Genomic DNA, 22,363 nt, shown 5'->3' on the forward strand with positions numbered 1-22,363 from the left:
TTCTTGGGGTTTGGGGGGGCTGGAGGCCCACCGAAACTCCAGCCCCCCCCCCCCAGCGCTGGTGGGAGGGTGGGACAACGCTTGGCCGGAGGCGGCCACGAAGATTTCGGGGGGGTTCGGGGGAGGGTCGGATCGTCGGGGGGGGGGGGGAACGGAGGTCCACCGGACCTCCAGTCCCGTATGCTGTTGCCTTGGGGGAGAATGGGGGCCTGCCAGCATGCAACTGCATGCTGGACAGGGCTCACCATTTCTCCCCAATGATCCGCAAAATCTAACGCCAGCTCGGAGCTGGCGTTGATTTTGCTGCGGCCAGCGACCCAATCTTTGGCGCGCTGGTCGCTGATCATTGGGGATGAATGCGTTAAGCGCCAATTAGCATGCATTTGCAAGCTAATTGCGCTAGAAGCCCTGTTTAGCATGCATTTGCATGCTACTTGCGCTGAGAGCCCTCGAGTGCGCTGTTTCAGGTGTTCGAGGGCTCTGATCATGGGTCGGCTGCAAACTCTGGCGCTAGTATGGCGTTAACAGCCTCTAGCGCCAGAGTTTGCTTTTGATCATGAGGGCATAAGTAACTGCATTATCAGCCAAGTTAACTGGGCGCCAGTCTGAATACAGGCCAGTGTCTGCTTAATTTCTGGGTCAGCGGACATACCCAGATATTGAATGCCAGGATCTAAGCATGCTCCGGCACTGAATATCTGGGATCAGTTGAGTCTGCGGCCAGCAGCAACTTACCAGCCGTGGACTGAATATTGACCCCAACATGATCTATTGAAATTAAAAAAAAAACACACCGGGCAATGTTAATAGCAATTATAATTCTTTTTTTTTTTTTTTTCAAAAGTCGGCAGTGGCAGTGATCCCCATACGCTGCCCTGCTGCCGGTATCAGCGTCTCCTCCGCACTGTGGGCCATCTCTCTGATGTAACTTCCTGTTTTCTCAGAGGTGTGCCACAGTACAGAGGTGCCGGTGGCAGGGCAACATATGGGGATCACTGCCACTGCCGACTTTCGAAAACAACAACAACAAAAAGAAAGAAGGTAGACAGGGAAGGGGGTTGAGAAAGGAAGGGGGAAAGATTACAGACCATGGCCAAGGGGAGAGGGAGCTGGCACAGAGAATGTGGAAAGATATTGGACTGGGTGGGGGGAGCCGCCATCTCATCCCTGCCTCAGATGGCAGATTGCCTTGGGCTACCCCTGCTTTGCGTCAACTGTGGTGCGTAAGTATAAAGCAAACCCGTGCTGGGTTACGCTAGTATTCCAGAACAGAATCTGAGCACCCAGATGACATTAGGGATGGGGAAGGGATTTGACAATACCCCCTTTCTGTGGTTAACATCAAAGCAGTTTACACATTATATACAGATGCTTATTTTGCACCTGGGGCAATGGAGGGTTAAGTGACTTGCCCAGAGTCACAAGGAGACATGCCCATAGCTGGCTATTATAGAGTGTTTTACACATGAATTTGTTGTGTTGATTTGTCTTATCTGAGTAAGGCATTCTTTTCTCAACATTTAAAATTTTTGCTTTATTGTACTCTGCCTTGATTTGCTTAGTGACTAAGGCAGATTTAGTAAATTTTAAATAAACCATAAAGAGCTGAGCTGAAGAGGATATTGAACCCTGTTCGCCAGGTTTTTAAGCTACTGTCTTAACTATTAGGCTCAGGGGCGTAGCCAGACACCCACATTTGGGTGGGCCTGGGCCCAAGATGGGTGGGCAGAACTCCGCCCTGTCCCACAAGTGATTTGGTCTCTCACTCTCTTGCCTGCATGCCATATGGTCTCTCAAACACCCCCCTACCCCGCGTACCTTTTAAATAGCAGATTTTCACCGGCAGCGAGCAGCAATTAATACACACTGCTCATGTTGGCCCCACAGTCTTCCCTCTGATGCAACTTCCTGTTTCCGCATAGGCGGGAATACATCAACGGGAAGGCTGGTATGCAGGAGGGACAGTTGTTGGGAGTTTTTGGCTGGTGGGGCTTGGGGATCCCTGCCAGGCACATTATAGGTGGGCCTGAGCCCAAAGTGGGCCTAGGCCCATCCAGGCCCACCCTTGGCTACGCCACAGATTAGGCTACTCCTCCACTCTATTACAGAATAGGGCTCACTGTGCAGCATTGGGGCAGCTAAACGGGGCACCCAGTTACCGAATTGCCTCCAATACCCATGCCCTGGCTATCTTTTGTTTTCCGAGAGCCCCAGGAGGATTTTTGTGCTTTTGCACTACTATCCATGTTTTCCTGATTAAGTTGAGAAATCAAGCATATTGAGTTTCATGGAAGGCCTCAGAATGGCACTCGTTTGCCTCTCTGACATGAAACTCAACCATAAAGTTGGCTGCTTGAGGCTGCAATCGCCATATATCATAGACCAAAGGCAGAACACCTACTATATACTCTTCTCCCTTCCTTGAGGCCGGGTGGTCTGTACTTACGGCTTCATGTTGAAGAAGTCCTTTATCCCTTCAGGAGAGACGGGGCTTTTACTCTTGTTTTTGTCCGCTGCAAATTTTTCTTTTGTCCATGTGAGGTGCACCTTTTCCGCTCCTGTTTCTCCTTCATCGCCTGGGGACAAAGAACTGCCTGAGAATGTCGTTGCATTTTTATCATGAATTAACTGGACCTGAAGGGTAGAGAGCAAAGAGAGGAAAAATGAGAGGAAGGCAAAGGCACCTGTTCAACGCGAGGCTTTCGTGCAGCGAATAGCAATGAGAAAACAAAATTAAATTAGAGATACATACGAGAAGAAAGAAGCAATAAGCGAAAAGAAATCAAAAGGGTGATTTGGAAAGAAGGCATGTGAATAAAAAAAAGGTCAAGGCAGGTTTGCTGTGACAACAAAAACAAAGTGGAAAAAATAGCTTATTATTCATCCCCACCCCAGGAACTCATAAGTGAGTTTTTGACACTTCTAAACCTTCTGGGTGGGGGTGACAAAGTAGAAGAATTGAGTTCAGGGGGATGGGCAGTGGACAGTGCCAAGATGATAAGCAGGGCCGGTCAAACCTGGTAAGCGGGGTAAGCACCGCAGGGGGGCGCCTGCCTTCAAGGGCGCCGCTGTGGCGCTGCGCTGCCATACCACACCGCCCTTGGTGCTTTAAATCTTTTAATTTACCTCTGTTCCAGCAGCCACATCATTTGAAAGCCCTGTCCCGTCTCTAGCCTTCCCTCCCTTCGTGAGTTCGTTCCGCAGTCCCGCCTTCTGACGTCATTTCCTTGAGGGCGGGACTGCAGAACAAACTCACAAAGGGAGGGAAGGCTAGAGACGGGGCAGGGCTTTCAAATGACGCGGCTGCTGGAACTGAGGTAAATTAAAGATTTAAAGCACCAAGGGCAGCGGGGGATGGGGCGATTAGGGTGAAGGAGAATCGCTGGACAGGGGCAGGGTGGGAGAAGAGAGAAAGGAGATGCTGGGGGGACGGGGGGCGCACGGGCGCTGGAGGGGGGGCGCGCGGGCGCCAACTCATCGTCTGCAGGGGGGCGCCAGAGACCCTAGGACCGGCCCTGATGATAAGCTGTGCTGTGTTAAGATTTTTACACTGTTTTAATGTTACATTGTAATCCGCATTGAAAGGGAGTTTTACCCTTGGAAAAGTGGATAATACTCAAATTAAATTAGACTCAACTGAGAAAGAAAGAGACCAGGAGAAGGAGAGGAGAAAATGTATAGGGGGTGAAGTTTATCAAGTTATGTTAGAGCCTTAAGTCATGTTATTTGCCCTTTAATGCATCTTAAAGGGCCCTAACTGAGCTTGTTGTGCCCTACTGCAGTGATATTTAGCCTCGACGTGGGTTACAAAGATAACCAGATTGTATTTGCATTATGCCCTCAGCATAAAATTATGGTAAAATAACTCCAGAACATTGGGCCTAATGGGTCGGTGCCATTCCTACCCCCACGAATACCATTAGGGGTGCCATTTTGGGAGATGACAGCGGCAGATGGCTGCTATCTGAAGACCACTGGGCCACCAGGGAAAATGCCAGTAGGGCCTACGGCGATGGTGAGGGTGGGGGGGGGGGGGGGGGGGGAATGGCACTGGTCCTATAGGCTCCAGCCCAGGAACATCGGGCCACAGATCTGAGGCTGCTGGAATAACGCTGTTTTACAAGGTGGCTCACAAACAGCGTTACTCATTTATGGCAGACTGTTATACCCCAGTTTGCTGACTCCTGTGGTAAATCAACGTGCGGTAAGATCTCGCCTTTTTACTCCCCCCCCCCCCTTTAATGAGAGAATCGAAGGAGCCAATCGATGAAGATACCCCAGACTCAAACTACGCACAACTTTCTCCTGCCAGTGTTACCTCTTCTTCTGCCTTCTCTCCGGCATCTCCAACATGTTCCTCGGGGACACTTAGGTGTAGCCTGGTATTGCTTGGGTTCTTGCGTCGAATCGATCCTCGAGACTCGTCAGTGATGCTCTGAATCTGCAGAGGATAAAACGAAGTCCACTCACGAGTCCTGATTTGTTCACCTGGCAGGTGCTTCAGAGCGGAATCTTTCCCTGCATCTATCTTTCGATTGGTTTTATTCTCCATAATTAACTTCTGAGCTGCCCAAGAGGTTTTCTTTCCTGGCCGTAAACACCATTCAGGGAAACTATCTAGAGCTTTGTCCTATCTGTCTGTCCTACCCTTATCCCTTATTTGTCCTGTCTGTCTGTCCTGATTTAGATTGTAAGCTCTTTTGAGCAGGGACTGTCTTTTCTTCATGTTCAATTGTGAAGCGCTGCGTACGACTGGTAGCGCTATAGAAATGATTTATAGTAGTAGTAGTAGAGCTTTTCCTGCAAACAGTTTGAGGTCTTCAGAAAAATAAAATTTGAGGGGGTAATTTTACAGAACCTTTCCTATGTATGAAGCCTGTAAAAGTGTGTAGCTGCAAGCAGACGTAGAAAGCAGAAACAGTATCCGTGGAGGCAGAGAGTGGATACTGCTTGAGAGCAGGGACTGTCTTTTCATATTCAAGTGTACAGCGCTGCGTACATCTAGTAGCGCTATAGAAATGACTAGTAGTAGTAGTAGTAGGAACATGGACTTGGGGGCAGAGCAGTGGCGTACCAAGGGGGGGGCGGTGGGGGCGGTCCGCCCCGGGTACACGCTGCTGGGGGGGTGCTGTGGCGCGCGCCTTCTCTGAGTTCGCTAAACTTCGTCGCTCGTTCGCTGCAGCTCCCTCTGCCCCGGAACAGGTTACTTCCTGTTCCGGGGCAGAGGGAGTTGCAGTGAAGTTTAGCGAACTCGGAGCAGGCACTTCGTGGCACCCCCCCCCCCCCCCAGTGGCGTGCACCCGGGGGGGTGTCATTTCACCGGAGGGGGGGAAGTTGTCATTTAGCGGGGGAGGGGGGCACGCTGCACCGGGGGGTGGGGGGCGCATCGGCGCTCCGCCCCGGGTGCCATCCAGGCCAGGAACGCCACTGGGGCAGAGTGAATACGCAGCTTTAGTCAATGGACAAAAGTTAAGTGATGTCGAATGATTAGTTAGAAAAAATTGTTGAAAAACTGTCAGCAATAAGAGACATTTGTATATTAGAATACAAGCAAGGTTTTTTTTTTTTTTTTTCGGCCGATGATTGCAACAAAGCCTAGATGTAGATTTGACTATATTTGAACTTTGAAAATAAGTCCGGGCTGGCTGAGGCTTTTTTCCTCCTTGCAGATATTCTTCAGTCTTGAAATATACGTGAGGATTGATATTAATGAATTTATATGAACAGCACCTCACTTGCTTCTATATTTTGGTAGTGTAAACACAGGCTAATGTTGCAATTAGAATAGGTCATTAGCAAAAATTAGTGCGTGAGCCCTTACAACCACCTATTTTGTAGGCCGTAAGGGGCTCATGCATTAATCACACGTTAATCAGACAGGGGAGTCTTTTATGAAGCGGCGGTATGCCCAACGTGGGCTTACCGCTTGCTATTCTGGAACTACTGACGGGCTAGCACAGCAGGCCTGGCGGTAGTTCCCACCCCTGGCATGTGCCATTTCCGGCGCTACAAAAATATTTATAATTTTTGTAGCACGGGTGTTTACCTGGTGGTAATTGGGCAGTGACATACACTTGATGGGTGGCGGTAGGTGCTCCCCCCTGAAATGGCTGCGAGGTAAGTGGTTCACTTACCACAAGGCTGTTTCTTTAAAAAAAAAAAAAAAGCCTTTTACCTGCTGCAGTAAAAGGGGGTCTCAGTGCTGATGCTAGCGCAGGCCTCCTTTTACTGCAGCTTAGTAAACGGGGCCCTTACTGTGCTACCACTGTAGTGAGATCATCACTCACTTCTGCTACATTATGTTTGTGATATGCCGAACCCTATCTTGATTGAACCATATGATTAGGTCTTATTGGGAAAAGACATCACATTAATTACAGTCATACATGTGAGCAAAATTCACAAGATAACAAAAAGCTCTTACTAAACCTTATGAAAAGAAACAAAAACTGTAATTCTATAAGCTGGTGCCTAATTTATAGAATACTAGTGCCTTGCACGCATGATTGGCGCCAACATCTGGCAATTGTGTGCGTAAGCGCTAGGTGCTATTCACTGTTCCCTCTAAGTTGAGCGGAAGTCCTCCAACTGCATTGCTGCCAGTAGGTGGTGGTGCTTCAATGTTGTGTTTTCAATAGCTAGAGACAGGTAGGTTCCTTGGAGTCTTGCAGAGTGAAACAGCGCCCTCCATTGGCAGGACTATAGGTGGAGGACTCCTGCTCAGCTTAGAGGGAACAGTACCACTATGCTATAAACAGTGTGCCTAACTTGTTTAGTTCACAACTGTCGGAAGAGACGTACACATGGACATGTCACCAAGTAATGTGCACAACTTATAGAATACTATCAGTTGTGCACATTGCATGGAGTAGCCTAATGGTTAGTGTGGTAGACTCACAAGCAAGGGACCCAGGTTCAAATCCCACTTCAGCTCTTTCATTCTTATATGTGGTAACAGTGGTTAGCAAATCAGGGTTTAAGAAAGGATTGGACAAGTTCCTGGAGGAAAAGTCCATAGTCTGCTATTGAGAAAGACATGGGGAAGCCACTGCTTGCCCTGGGGATTGGTAGAACGGAATATTGCTACTGTTTGAGATTCTAGAATCTTGTTACTCTTTAGAATTCTGGAATCTTGCTACTCATTGGAGTTCTGGAATCAGGAAAAGGGAATGGAACTTGATATACTGCCTTTCTGTGGTTACATTCAAAGTGGTTTACATATTGCATGCAGGTACTTATTTGTACTTGGGGCAATGGAGGGTTAAGTGACTTGCCGACAGTCACAAGAAGCTGCAATAGGAATTGAATCCAGTTCCCCTGATTTTCAGGCTGCTGCACTCGCCACTAGGCTACTCCTCCACTCTTATTGTTACTCTTTAGGATTCCTGAATCTCGCTACTATTTGGGTTTCTGCCAAGTACTTGTGACCTGGATTGGCCACTATTGGAAACAGGGCTAGATGGACCACCGGTCTGACCCTGTCATAAGAGGATGTGACTAAGCTTTGGCCCAGCAATGCAGCTTTGTGCTAATATTCCATAACAGCTTAAGAACACTCTTAAACTATGCTAGAATTGGAACTAAGTCTAAGTGCACCCCCTTTGTGATGCTTAAAATGAGGAGCCATTTTCTAGAATTGCTACCAAAGCCTGTCATATATTCCCTTGGGGTACAGTTGAATATATTTCTATTAGCATTCTCATAACCAACTACTTTACCTGTTCTGTCCCCATATTCATAGAGGCAAGTGATGTAATTGTAGTTCTCTTGTGAGAGGCTCTTCCTGAGCACCTGTCCCTGTTCCCTATGCCTTGTGGGACTTTTCCTATTGACTGGCCCTTGTCCCCTGTGTATGCTCAGCTGTAGCTCACCCATTCTCTATCCATTGACTGAAAGGAAGCTGTCTGCAACATACTTGTTAAGAACTGTATCTTACTGCTTTAAGCCTTTCAAAAGCTTTGTAACCATCAAATTTTCACTACTTTAAAAGTATTTAAAGCATCCACTTTTCAGCCAGTGTTGAAAGCTCTCAGTTTATCTCTGCAGTGAGAGACAGGGTGAGCTGGTAGAGAAGAGAATCCCAGTTCTACAAAGCAAGACTTGTCCAGCACATCTAACTGTAAGTTATTTTCTTTTGTTTGATTTGCATTAAAGAAGATTTTAGTTCAAGAATTCTGAGTCTTCACTGTGATGTTCTATTCTCTGGTTTAGCTGAGTCTACATTCTGGTTTAGCTGACAGTCTAGCTGAGTATTTGAGACAACACTTTTGCAAGGACTGTACATTACCAACAGCAAAAAGGATTTTCAAAATATCTCCAAGTGGTATCCCTCAAGGTGAAAACATATAGCCACTGCCACATCAGATAACTTTACCTCTCGTTCTCGCTCATTCTTTGTCAAGTGCATCTGCTTGAGTATCTGGGACCTTTGTTCCATCACCAGAGTTTTTTCATAGGTGTATGCTGAAATATCACTGTCGTGCTGAATGAACAAACAGTGGGAAGAACATTTTAAAGTAGTTAAAAAGCTACTGACTGCATTTAGCCAGGTTCATAATGGATTCTAGAATAAGACCTGTAGCCCTACATAGCTATTAAAGTTAGGAGGGTTATGGGTTGGGGGTGGGGAGGGTTGGGGGGGGGGTCTTGCTCGGTTTGAGGTCATAAGAACCCAGAGTTCGAGCTGTTGTATGTTCTTTATAGTCCGTTCGTACAGGCATCTTGAACGGGGAGGGAGGTTGCTGGGATGGGGAGTTGGTCTAAAATTTTGTTCATTTTGTTCTTGGAACTGTAAGACTTGTTTGTCCTTCTTTAATAAAAAGATTCTTTAATAATATATCAGTTAAAAAGCAAACCTATCACAGTAATGCTGCAGCTGTTTTACAATTACTAACCAGTGTTGAACAATTTCAAGTCATCTTTTTAAGTTCCAGGAAGGATTTTAACTGTTCAGGGGAAAAAAAACATATTTTGAGCCCCCCAAATCATACCAGACATTTTCAAGGATAAACCAATCTAAAAGTTGCTCCAAGATTAAGCGTTTTTTGTCTTAAGACTAAAAAGGCTTCCTGCGATCCTGTGTAACTTTAGTGATAAATCCACACTTTATGGGCATTGAAAAGGGCTTGTGAATTGCGAAAATAAAGCTTCATTACATTATTCAAATCCTGTTCAAAAACAAAAGAGGCAACCAAGTTTTACCTCCTTGTATTCTTTTTGTATCACTCCTTTTTTTTTCTGGTCTAAGGAAGAATGGACAATGTTTTCTTTGTAACTTTGTATACTTAGGATTGTTATTTTTTTTCTTTCTGTTTTGCTGTGTTTAAAAAAATTTGCATATATATATATATATATATATATATATATATATATATATATATATATATATATATATATATATCCTATATAATAAAACGCACCTCCAACATTCTGAAGCCGAGAAAGTGAAGCCTTCAAGCCTTGAAGCATTCCTGCAACGTTCCGGAACTACATGTCATCAATTGAGGAGATGGAGCCTTACAGAGCGCACAAATGCTTCAAGGCTTGAAGGCTTCACTTTCTCACACACACACACTCACTCTCTGTCTCTCACATACACTCTCTCTCTCACACACAGACTCACACACACACACTGTCTCTCACACACTCTCTCTCTGACACAAACACACACACACACACACACTCTATCTGTCTCTCACTCATTCTCTCTCACATACTCCATCTCTCACCCACACACTCTCAAACATACACACTCCGAGAAAAGGGGGGCATGGAACACGCTGGGGAGGAGAGGGAGGGAGGCATGGAACTCGGAGGGAAGGGGGGGCAAGAACTCGGAGGGGAGGAGAGAGAGGGAGGAGAGGAGAGGGAGGGAGGGAGGGAGGGAAGGAGGGGGTCATGGAACTCAGAGCCCCACACACACACACTCACTCTCTGTCTCTCACATACACTCTCTCTCACACACTCTGTCTCTCTCTCTCACACACACATACACATACACTGTCTCTCACACACTCTCTTACAAAAACACACACACACACACTCTGTCTGTCTCTTTCTCACTCATTCTCTCTCTCACTCACACACACACTCCATCTCTCACACACACACTCTCTCTCTCTCAAACATACACACTCCAAGGAAAACCTTGCTAGCGCCCGTTTCATTTGTGTCAGAAACGGACCTGTTTTACTAGTGCTTTAATAAGCAACACATTCGGAAGGAAGGGGTTTTGTCTATGATTATAATAGTCACAAAAATGGCTTCACCCATATTGCGGGTGTAGATTACATTATATTATGTCCCAATGACAGTATGAGACATTCCCCTGACACACACTGGTTGTATACTAGAGTGAGATTAGTCTACTACTGTTTGCTAACCAAACAGTCAGCAAAGCAAATGACATGTATTAATTGGGTTAGTTAGTTTGCAAATCTGTGGTGAAATTCTTTTCTATAGTCGTGAAGAGTTTACTCACTTGCCCTCCTTTTACAAAACCATGCAACTGGCTGCCAGTGCGTTAATGCCCACACAGCCCATTCAAAGTGAATGGGCTATGTTGGCATTACCGCATGGCTTTGTCTGGGAACAATCCAAAATCTAATCACTAGAAATTGTCACTTAAAAAATTTTTTTTTTAAAATAAAACCGTATTTTTCAAGCTCTAGGACTGACTGAAAGACTCACCATTTCTACCACTTCCACCTCCGCAGTAATTCTCAGGTGATACAAGAAAGTTGTCAAATCTTTCTTCATCTGAATACTGTTATCATCCATCTGAGCCACAGTGAAAATGCGCATCTTGCACTTCCGCCACACCTGCATGAAAGCGTGGCGATAAGTAAAATGGGGAGGACAAAGAGGAAAGCTGAGTAGTGTAAAGTTAGACAAGAAAAAGAAACACGAATAAAGAAGTGTGGATTCAGAGTCTGTGGAATTAATTGACCTCTCACTCAAGGAAACTGTGGTTACCCAAGGCTGGAGTTGGGGTTCCCTTGATGCATTTGATGAATTCCTGTATTAGGCTTATGGAGAATGAAGGCCCCTTTTACCAAGCGGCGGCAAAAGAGGGCCTGTGCTGGCATTGGCGCATGTTTTTCACGCGCCCTGAGGTCACCCTCTACTGCAGCAGCTAAAAGGGAGTCTTTCTTTCCTGCAGGAAATGGCTGTGCAGCAAGTAAAACACTTGCTGCGCGACCATTTCAGGGGGGAACCCTTACCACCACCCATTGAGGTGGCAGTAAAAGTTCCCACGCTAACCCGATGGTAACTGGGCAGTGCGCGGCACTACTTGATTATTGCCGGGTACCAGAGGCGTATCTGAACTGCGGCGGTAGGGGGGGGCCAGGGCCAGAGTGAGGGGGCACATTATAGCCCCCCCCCGCCACCGCCGCTGCTGCTGCCACCCCCCCCCCCCCCCGCCGCCGTCACCTACCTTTGCTGGCGGGGGATCCCAACCCCCGCCAGCCGAGCCGAGGTCTTTTAAGTTCTTCTTCGTCCTCGTGCTGTTCAACTGCTGAATCCAGTTTTGGAGTCTGACGTCGCAGCACGTTGTACGTGCAGGACGTCAGACTCACAGACTACGTCCTGCACGTACAACGTGCTGCGACGTCAGACTCCGAAACTGGATGCAGCTTTGAACAGCATGAGGACGAAGAACTTAAAAGACCTCGGCCTCGGCTGGCTTGATTGAGTCTGCGACTGAAGGATTGCGTTTGTTCAGTCAAAATATCTTTTTTATTTTGAGTGAAGGGGATAACACGGCGTTGCAGTATATCATTTCTCAAAATTGAATTGATCTCATAATACTGCCGCATGCTGTCTGCTATTACTTGCGACCCCTGACGCAGGCGCTGGGTGCCGAAACACGGACCGTGCTGGGTCCATTCAAGCATTGTATTATCAACGTACATAATTAAAGACTTTATTCCCCTTTTTTTTGAAGGCCCTTGGTGCTTTTTGTTTTGTTTCTGATTTTGTTGTGCTTTGTTCCCTCTCTCTGTTATACTACACCTACTCCAAAGAAATATAGACATTTCTTTTTTGGCACATGGATTAGCACGTTCTAAATTGGCACCGCAGGACGTCTGAGCACGCCCAGTGGGTGCCATTTTGAGATGTATTAGACGCATATTAGTACCTAACATAGATTAGCTAAAGGGCCCCTACATGAGGCAATGTGTGCTCTTGATATAAAGTAATGTATTGCTGTGAAAGAGTTTGTGTAAAAACGTTAAAAAAAATAACTAGTCTTTCTAGAGAAACATCTCACACTAGCTTTTCTCCAAGAATCATTCTCGATTCAGGCACAATGTGGTGGTCTAGAAAGGCAGTAATGAACAGATGACAGGATGGATGGAGAAAGGAAACCAAACTTGGAAAAAAAAACCCCAAAACTTTTGGCATTTCACTTCTGAAATGTTATCAATAGAAATCAAACAAAATAGAACATGGAAAAGAAAATAAGATGATACCTTTTTTATTGGACATAACTTAATACATTTCTTGATTAGCTTTCGAAGGTTGCCCTTCTTCGTCAGATCGGAAATAAGCAAATGTGGTAGCAGATAGTATATATAAGAGAAATATAAGAGAATATTTTGACACACAACAAACAGGACTTAATAAGGATCTGGGTTTTCTAACATTATAAACCATAAAGCTGTATTTCTCTGTTTATGTCTCTGTTGATCACCCCACCCCTCACCTATCCACACCCATCCTGTTAGAATATCAATGATATGCTTTGATGTCCCCATGCATACTTCCTACCCACCCCCCTCCTCCCACCCTGTCAGACTGTCATAGTAATGCTTGAATGTTTTCACTTACATACACTGTCAGCTAGCACATTTGCTTATTTCCGATCTGACGAAGAAGGGCAACCTTCGAAAGCTAATCAAGAAATGTATTAAGTTATGTCCAATAAAAAAGGTATCATCTTATTTTCTTTTCCATGTTTTATTTTGTTTGATTTCTATTGATAACCTTTAAGAGTGGACTAACACGGCTACCGCACCTCTCTACTTCTGGTGTGCAGTTTATGTACTACATGCAAATGTGCACTAGAGGGCAGCAGAGACTGCAGCAAACACTAGAAATCACGTCTAAGGTCACACTTTTTAACTAGTTTTAACTTAATGCATTGATGACTAGCTTTAAGTGTGATAAATTTGCATTATATGATAGCATGTGATGCTTTCCATCTCAATATTTTTTTTTCATTTCCAAAGATAGAGGAAAAACACCAAAATGAGCAATTCTGTAACCTGGCATCAAGATATAGGTGTCAAAATGGGGCTTTCCAGGGGCACCTAAGCCATTATAGGATACTAGTGCAAAGCCGTGTTGGCACGTTGAAATTTAGGCATGCCCATTTTTGACCGGTCAATGGCTGATATATATTGGAGTACCTAAGTACACCATGCAACATGCACAACTGATAATATTATATAACTTGTGGCTGTTGCTTGGCAACATGCCCATGGCCTGCCCATGCTCTGCTCATGTGTACACCACCATCGCAATTATGCACCAAGGGGTTGGGGGTGGGGAGTAAATGGCTTTACTACAGGAGTCAGAAGCCTGAGGTATAGGAGTCCCACAGGTTGCTGAATACCATGGAAAATGAGTAATGCTGCTGTTGAGCCACCTCACAAGTAGGGTTCTTCCAGTGGCCTGAGAGCAATAGGTGCCAATTCTCCCAGGCCATAGCATAAAGGGTGACCAAAAAAAGCAGAAAAAGACAAAGAACTGGGAGGCGGGGCTAGTGGTTGGGAGGCGGGGCTAGTGCTGGGCAGACTTCTACGGTCTGTGCCCTGAAAATGGCAGATACAAATCAAAGTCAGGTATATACATTGTGATAAAGTCACCTCCAGGATAGTTGGGTTAAGGCAGTTTCAGTCTGAAATACAAGTCCCAGAAGGCATTGCAGGCAAGGAGCCAGAGGGTGAGATGAAGAACCCAGACTGGACTCCTAGCTGCAATCAGGGAAGACATGGGTGTAAGCTGGCAGGTTGTGTAGAGTGGCTGCCACCAGGCGGAAAGAGAGTTAGAAAATCCTTGGGCAGGGAGGTCCCTAAAGTACTGAAGCAGGCTGAAATTCCTTGGGTGATAGGAAGTCCCAAAAGTATTGACTTCACTGTGAAGCTGATGCAGGGGAAAACCCTTGGGTAGAAGGAGTCCCTAAAATATTGAACTCTCCTGACGGTAAAGAGGATAGAAGGTAGAAACTGCTACTGGGTGACTGAACTGTGATGATGAACTGAAAGAACTGTTTGTCTTGGGAATTGAATTACTGTTTATTGTGCCCTGGATATAGAGCCCAGACTGAAGCCTGTAAGCCTGTATTGAATCCTGGTATGTGCTATGCTGCTGTTGGAACTGTGTACTAGAAACCTGCATGGAATAAAAGTCCTTAAGATTGAAGTTACTGGTGGACATCTATTTCTTCATTGTGCCGGGAGCCTGTGGCTGGAGGAGATTGTTCTATCCTTGGTTGCACAAGAGAAGTACCTGGTTACAACATAAAGCAGCACATATGAGTTTATCTTGTTGGGCAGACTGGATGGACTGTACAGGTCTTTCTCTGCCGTCATCTACTATGTATAAACAGTGCCTGATACAGGCTGTGTTCCGCCCATTCATGGGCTGCGTCAGGGGCAAATAATGTTCAAAACTGGATACCTCTCCACATACGTGTTGAAATTTTATATGACTGCAATCCTATTACAAAAAATGCCACACCGTGGCACCGTTAATTCACCAGCGTTACTGGTATGGCAGTTTTGTTTCGGGTACTCTTTTCTGAGCATTGGGGAGGAATACAAAATGGCCTAGAGCACTCGCTTCCTGTGCTAGACCCCTCTGAAAATTCTGCGTAGATAAATGCAGGTCCTAGTACAGCGCTAATGGCCTCTAGCGTCCGCGTTTACTTTTGAGCTTCGGGGCCTCGATGCCTAATATTTTCGCCATGGGCATAGCTAGGTGGGGCCATGGGGGCATGGGCCCCCACAGATTTAGTCCTGGCACCCTCTACTTTCGACCCTCCCGCCGCCCCGCCGCCACCGCAAGGTACCTTTGCTGGCGGGGGTCCCCAACCCCTGCCAGCCTTAGTCTTCTTCCGCACCGGTCTCTGGCGTGTTCGCTGATCTGTGCTGTGAGTCCTGACATCCAGCACATCCTGCACGTTCCTTTAAGTGAAATTGAACAGTTTCACTTAAATGGACGTCAGGACTCACAGCACAGATCAGCAAACAGGCGCTGAAGAAGACTAAGGCTGGCGGGGGTTGGGGACCCCCGCCAGCAAAGGTACCTCCGCAAACGAATCTTTTCCGGAGATGGGAAGGCGGTAGAACGAGAGGACATGAAATGAGATTGAAGGGGGGCAGACTCAGGAAAGATGTCAGGAAGTATTTTTTCACGGAGAGGGTGGTGGACGCTTGGAATGCCCTCCCGCGGGAGGTGGTGGAGATGAAAACGGTAACGGAGTTCAAACATGCGTGGGATATGCATAGAGGAATCCTGTGCAGAAGGAATGGATCCTCAGAAGCTTAGCTGAAATTGGGTGGCGGAGCAGTTGGGGGGAAGAGGGGGTGGTGGTTGGGAGGCGAGGATAGGGGAGGGCAGACTTATACGGTCTGTACCAGAGCCGGTGATGGGAGGCGGGACTGGTGGTTGGGAGGCGGGAAATACTGCTGGGCAGACTTATATGGTCTGTGCCCTGAAAAGGACAGGTACAAATTCAAGGTAAGGTATACACATATGAGTTTGTCTTGGGCAGACTGGATGGACCATGCAGGTCTTTTTCTGCCGTCATCTACTATGTTACTATGTTACTATGTTACCTTGTAGCGCGGGAGCTGCGGTGGTGGGGTTGTTGAAAGTGGCGGGGGAGGGTCGGCGGCAGTGGGGGGGGGGGGTCAAAAGTGGCAGGGGAGGGTGGGGGAGGTGGGCTAAAATGTGCCCTCCCACCTTGGGCTCTGGACCCCCCCCCCCCCCCCCCCGGCCGAGGTCTGGCTACGTCCCTGATTATCGCCAAGTTTTAGAAAGAGGGGGCAAGGATTCATAATCTTAGTGTAAATCTCACATTTCTAGCTAGTAATTTACAACCTGGATGTTCTCTTCTCTTTAAGAATTGTCAGCAGTTCTTTTGTGTCTGTCTACTTAACTCCTTTCATGTTTAGAAAGTTGTGATTACATTCCCCACTGAGCTTTTCTTTCTAGTTCCGAGAGTTCTCTAGTGTATTATCACAGCCCTGCTCCACTCCCTGAGGGATTCTTGTGCTGTTGCACTCCCACTAAAAATAAGCCTGCTGAGATCCGGTTTCTCAGCAGACTGGTGACAGCAATAAAATCAGTATTGTTCTTTTATCATGACTGTCCTAGGATTTGTGACATGTTTATTTTCTTGCATGATTTTTAACGTCAACTGCAAAGAGAAATATTTTATTGCAAATGTAGACTGTGATACCAAACTCTGCAATTTTACTCACAAATGCAGTAGGACATAATGAGGGTTAAAACAGAGCAACTAGGATGAGAGTAAAAAGATGCCGATTCAGGAGCTATTTTCTGAAGAAAAACATGTGTCTATGTATTTTCATAAAATAGTAAGGTTAAGTGGCGGGCGTGAACATTTGCAGCAGCACTAGGGCAGGTGAAAACATCCGTAGAAATACTTGTCATGGATGCATGTAAATTACAGTATTTAATATTTATGCGTGTATGTGTGCATGCTGCCCAAATTCCACCCCTGTGCACGCCTGTAAGTGGTCTTTTACAGGTGTATGTTGCCACATCTGGGCGTAAATGATTAAAATACTCCTAAGTGGGTGTATTCCAGTAGCGTACCAGGGGCGTGGTGGTGGGAGCTGTCCACCCTGGGTGCAGGCAGCAAGGGGGTGCATGGAGCAGTCATGCGGCTGTTGGCTGCATCAGTCCCCTGCCCAGTCGCATAGCTACGTGGGGCCACAGGGGCCTGGGCCCCCCAAAACTTTCCTCTGGGCCCCGCAAATTTCCTCTGGGCCCCTGGTTTTGCTGGACCCAACCCCTGCCAGTTGAAGCCTTGTCCGGAGCCGCCGTGTTGCCTGCCCCGCTCTGTCTTCCCCTCACGTCCGGCATGCTCCTTTTAGTGAAACTGCGGCAGTGGGTGGGGAGTGGCAGGGTGGCGAGGCGGTGGGGCAGCAAACCCAAATCTGCCCCCCCACCTCGGGTTCTGGCCCCCTCCCACCGCGAGGTCTGGCTATGCCCCTGCCCCCTCTGACATTACTTCCTTTTCCGGGGGCAGGGGACCAGCAGAGTCGACAGCCATGCGACTACTCTGTGCTCTCCCTCGATAGAAGGAAGGGTGGTGGGGGTGATGTGCCTTGTGTGGGTGAGGGGTGTGATGCACCTTGAGGGGGGTACAGCAGTGACCCACCCAGGGTGGAAAGCAAGCACGGTACGCCACCCGTGTTTTTTTTTGTTTAAAGTATACACCCCTTATAGAATTGCCCCCATTAATCAGTTTTAACTAGGGATACAAAATGGATCCAGATTCACTGACAGGGATGATCCAGTCCTGTGTTTGCTCCATTGCGGAGATAATTGTAGTTCTCATTTCCTCATCGTGCTCCCTAAAACAAGAGCACAAGCCCCTGCATGCAATGAGATAAACCCAGGACTTGGTCTTAGCAATCATTTATTTATTTAAAACATTTATAGCCTATTAACTAGGCAGGTTAGAAAATGAATAAGTACAGTAGTTTTAACAAATCACATACAAACACAGAACAGCATATGTAGTATTCCTTCATTTTCATAACATAAATACATACTGAATTAAATCCCCAAATATGCCTATGCAAATAAAAATGCCTTTAACTGTTTGGTGGACTCTGGTCCTGGGGAACTGAGGAACTGAGTTTGATTCCCACTTCAGGCACAGGCAGCTCCTTGTGACTCTGGGCAAGTCACTTAACCCTCCATTGCCCCATGTAAGCCGCATTGAGCCTGCCATGAGTGGGAAAGCGCAGGGTACAAATGTAACAAAAATAAAATAGATACTATTGGAGATTCTACATGGAATGTTGCTACTGTTGGAGATTCTACATGGAATGTTGCTATTCCACTAGCAACATTCCATGTAGAAGGCTGCGCAGGCTTCTGTTTCTGTGAGTCTGACGTCCTGCACGTCAGACTCACAGAAGCAGAAGCCTGCGCGGCCACATTGGTGATCTGCAAGGGCCGACTTCTACATGGAATGTTGCTAGTGGGACTCTGGGCAAGTCACTTAACCCTCCATTGCCCCATGTAAGGCGCATTGAGCCTGCCATGAGTGGGAAAGCGCAGGGTACAAATGTAACAAAAATAAAATAGATACTATTGGAGATTCTACATGGATTATTGGAGATTCTACATGGAATGTTGCTACTATTGGAGATTCTACATGGAATGTTGCTATTCCACTAGCAACATTCCATGTAGAAGGCTGCGCAGGCTTCTGTTTCTGTAAGTCTGACGTCCTGCACATACGTGCAGGACATCAGACTCACAGAAGCAGAAGCCTGCGCGGCCACATTGGTGATCTGCAAGGGCCGACTTCTACATGGAAGAATAGCAACATTCCATGTAGAATCTCAAATAGTAGCAACAGTGGAGGAGTGGCCTAGTGGTTAGTGTGGTGGACTGTGGTGGACTTTGGTCCTGGGGAACTGAGGAACTGAGTTGGATTCCCACTTCAGGCACAGGCAGCTCCTTGTGACTCTGGGCAAGTCACTTAACCCTCCATTGCCCCATGTAAGCCGCATTGAGCCTGCCATGAGTGGGAAAGCGCGGGGTACAAATGTAACAAAAATAAAATAGATACTATTGGAGATTCTACATGGAATGTTGCTGCTATTGGAGATTCTACATGGAATGTTGCTACTACTGGAGATTCTACATGGAATGTTGCTATTCTACTAGCAACATTCCATGTAGAAGGCTGCGCAGGCTTCTGTATCTGTGAGTCTTACGTCCTGCACGTATGTGCGGGACGTCAGACTCACAGAAGCAGAAGCCTGCGCGGCCACATTGGTGATCTGCAAGGGCCGACTTCTACATGGAAGAATAGCAACATTCCATGTAGAATCTCAAATAGTAGCAACAGTGAAGGAGTGGCCTAGTGGTTAGGGTGGTGGACTTTGGTCCTGTGGAACTGAGGAAATGAGTTCAATTCCCACTTCAGGCACAGGCAGCTCCTTGTGACTCTGGGCAAGTCACTTAACCCTCCATTGCCCCATGTAAGCCGCATTGAGCCTGCCATGAGTGGGAAAGCGCAGGGTACAAATGTAACAAAAATAAAATAGATACTATTGGAGATTCTACATGGAATGTTGCTACTACTGGAGATTCTACATGGAATGTTGCTATTCTACTAGCAACATTCCATGTAGAAGGCTGCGCAGGCTTCTGTATCTGTGAGTCTTACGTCCTGCACGTATGTGCGGGACGTCAGACTCACAGAAGCAGAAGCCTGCGCGGCCACATTGGTGATCTGCAAGGGCCGACTTCTACATGGAAGAATAGCAACATTCCATGTAGAATCTCAAATAGTAGCAACAGTGGAGGAGTGGCCTAGTGGTTAGGGTGGTGGACTTTGGTCCTGTGGAACTGAGGAAATGAGTTCAATTCCCACTTCAGGCACAGGCAGCTCCTTGTGACTCTGGGCAAGTCACTTAACCCTCCATTGCCCTATGTAAGCCGCATTGAGCCTGCCATGAGTGGGAAAGCGCGGGGTACAAATGTAACTAAAATAAATAAAAATGTCAAGCTTCTGCAACAAACGAAGCCTCAGAGGTAGTTCATTCAATCCAGCACAGCCAGCAAAAGATAATGCCTGCCTTCGCTCTGACAGAAAAATGTAAGCACAGAACAATCAAACACTGTGTATTTTCAGAACGTAATGCTCGTGTGGGCCTGTAACACTGCAACACCTTCCAAAAATAGACAAGAACTAAATCATGCAAAGTCTTAAAAAAAAAAAACAATAAAAGCAGTTTAAAATGAACTCTAAAAGCAACTGGCAACCAGCGAAGAGCTTTCATTGCCTCAAAACATCCTAAACCAAAAATCATGATGAATGGACAGTAGCGACCAGAGCCTCATGTCCCAGTCTCAGCTTATTCATAAAGTGTCACTTTACACACTGAGTGTTATTTTTGTTTGCTGGTTTGCATTATGTCTGTGAAGACGATAATCGGCTGATTTTACTCTCTGATCTGCCAGCTGTTTATTTTATTCAGCCGGCATGGTCACTGGATTCAATAAATGGCAGGTGTCAGCAATTATCCATATAGATAGTGACATTAAATATTTGGATACCAGGGGCATAGCCAGAGTTTGGCGGGAGAGGGGTCTAGAGCCCGAGGTGAGGGGGAAAATTTTAGCCCCCCTCCAGCACCACTGACCCCCCCCCCCGCCACTTTTGATCCCCCCTGGTGCTGCTGCCCCTCCCTCGTCCCTTTCGACCCCCCCCTCCCGCTGCCGCCAACCCTCCCCCACCACTGCCAGTTACCTTTGTTGGCAGGGGTTCCCAACCCCCGCCAGCCAAAGTCCCCTTCAGTGCCAGTCTCCGAGTCCAGCGCGTTCCCTGATCTGGATTCTGTTTCTGTGAGTCCTGATGTCCTGCACGTTCCTACGTGCAGGACGTCAAGACTCACAGAAACAGAATCCAGATCAGCAAAGCGCTGGAGACCGGCGCTGAAGAGGACTTTGGCTGGCGGGGGTTGGGGACCCCCGCCAGCAAAGGTACCTGACAGCGTCGGCCGGTTGGCGGCAGCCGGAGGGGGGGGATCGAATGTGGTGGTGGACGGTCGGCAGCAGGGGGAGGTGAAAGCAGGGGGGCCAGGGCTAAATCTGTGGGGGCCCATGCCCCCGAGGCCCCACCTAGCTACGCCCCTGATGGATACCCCTCATTCTACAACTTTAGCACCTAAACAATCACATACCTAAAATATAGTCTCCTAGTACTTAAGCGTATAACTGTAACGATCACCTGCTTTGTACAATCCTAGCACTTTGGACCAGATTCTATATAAGGCGTCTAAAAAATCCGTGCGGTAAACATTTCTAGCTAAGCTTTTTCTATAAGTGGAACCTAGATTTAGGTGTGGTATATAGCAGTGGCATAGCTATGTGGGGCCACGGGGGCCTGGGCCCCCGTAGATTTGGCCCTGGACCCCCCTGCCGACGACCCTCTCGACCCCCCCTCCCGCCGCAAACCCTCCCCCATCGCCGCCGTCGGCTACCTTTGCTGGCGGGGGACCCCAACCCCGGCCAGCCGAGATTCTCTTCTTCCAGCGCAAGGCTTCGTTCTGTTTCTGTGAGTCTGACGTCCTGCATGTACAATGTGCAGGACATCAGACTCACAGAAAGAATGAAACCTTGCGCAGGAAGAAGGGAACCTCGGCTGGCGGGGGTTGGGGTCCCCCGCCAGCAAAGGTAGCCGACGGCGAGGGAGGGTTGGAGGCGGGAGGGGGGTCAAGAGCGTCAGTGGTGGGGGGGGGGCAAAGTTGTTGTTGTGTTGGTGGTGGTGGTGGCGGTGGGGGGGGTGTGTGTCAAAAATGGCGGGGGAGGAGGGGTCGGCGGCACCGGGGGGAGGCTAAAATGTGCCCCTCATCTCGGGCTATGGACCCCCCCTCCTGTTGAAATCTGGCTACGCCCCTGGTATATAGAATATGCTTAGTTGATATCCCAGTGCCTAAAACTACGTGTCTCCATTTACACCAATGAAAATGTGGCGTAAATCCCTGGACGTAGATTTACGCACACTGGGCCATATTCTATAATTATAAGCGTAAATATGGGAATTCCCACGGAATACCCATTTTCCCGCGCATAGCCATGCCCCTTTTGAATTGCACGTATTCTAATTTAGGTGCAGTTCATTACAGAATACACTTAGCAAGTTGTGTGTGTAAATTCTAATTATTGCCAATTAGTGCTCATTATTGCTTGTTAAGTGCTGTTATCAATGCTAATTAGCTTGTTAAGCCAATTAAGTTATGTGCTTCGTTGTAGAATATGCCTGGACTTCGGTGCAGATCTCTAGGCGCGCCAAATAGAATCCAGTAATTTACGAATAATCATCTGGATAATTTTTTGGTTCACCCTAACTCCTTTTCTAACCTCACCCCACACACAGTGGCGTACCAAGGTGGGGGCAGTCTGCCCCGGGTGCACGCCGCTGGGGGGTGTGCCGCGCGCCTGTCGGCTCTTCGTTTTTATGCTTCCTCTGCCCCAGAACAGGTTACTTCCTGTTCCGGGGCAGAGGGAGCATGAAAACGAAGAGCCGACAGGCGCGCGGCACCCCCCCCCCCCCCAGTGGCGTGCACCCGGG

At 47.4% G+C, this 22,363-nt stretch overlaps 1 protein-coding gene across 1 annotated transcript in view; it reads right to left on the reverse strand.

Annotated features, from left to right (window-relative positions):
• SLC12A5 (solute carrier family 12 member 5) overlaps positions 1–22,363 on the reverse strand; it is a gene marked incomplete at its 5' end in the record, with an annotated part of 169,621 nt that overhangs the window by 22,673 nt on the left and 124,585 nt on the right. Inside the window, 4 exon segments of the mRNA XM_030213464.1 lie at positions 2,447–2,634; positions 4,319–4,441; positions 8,375–8,482; positions 10,690–10,821. Coding sequence (XP_030069324.1) covers positions 2,447–2,634; positions 4,319–4,441; positions 8,375–8,482; positions 10,690–10,821 — 551 coding nt within the window.

The sequence above is a fragment of the Microcaecilia unicolor genome, chromosome 8 (assembly GCF_901765095.1).
Source record: "Microcaecilia unicolor chromosome 8, aMicUni1.1, whole genome shotgun sequence".
Taxonomy (NCBI): Eukaryota; Metazoa; Chordata; class Amphibia; order Gymnophiona; family Siphonopidae; genus Microcaecilia; species Microcaecilia unicolor.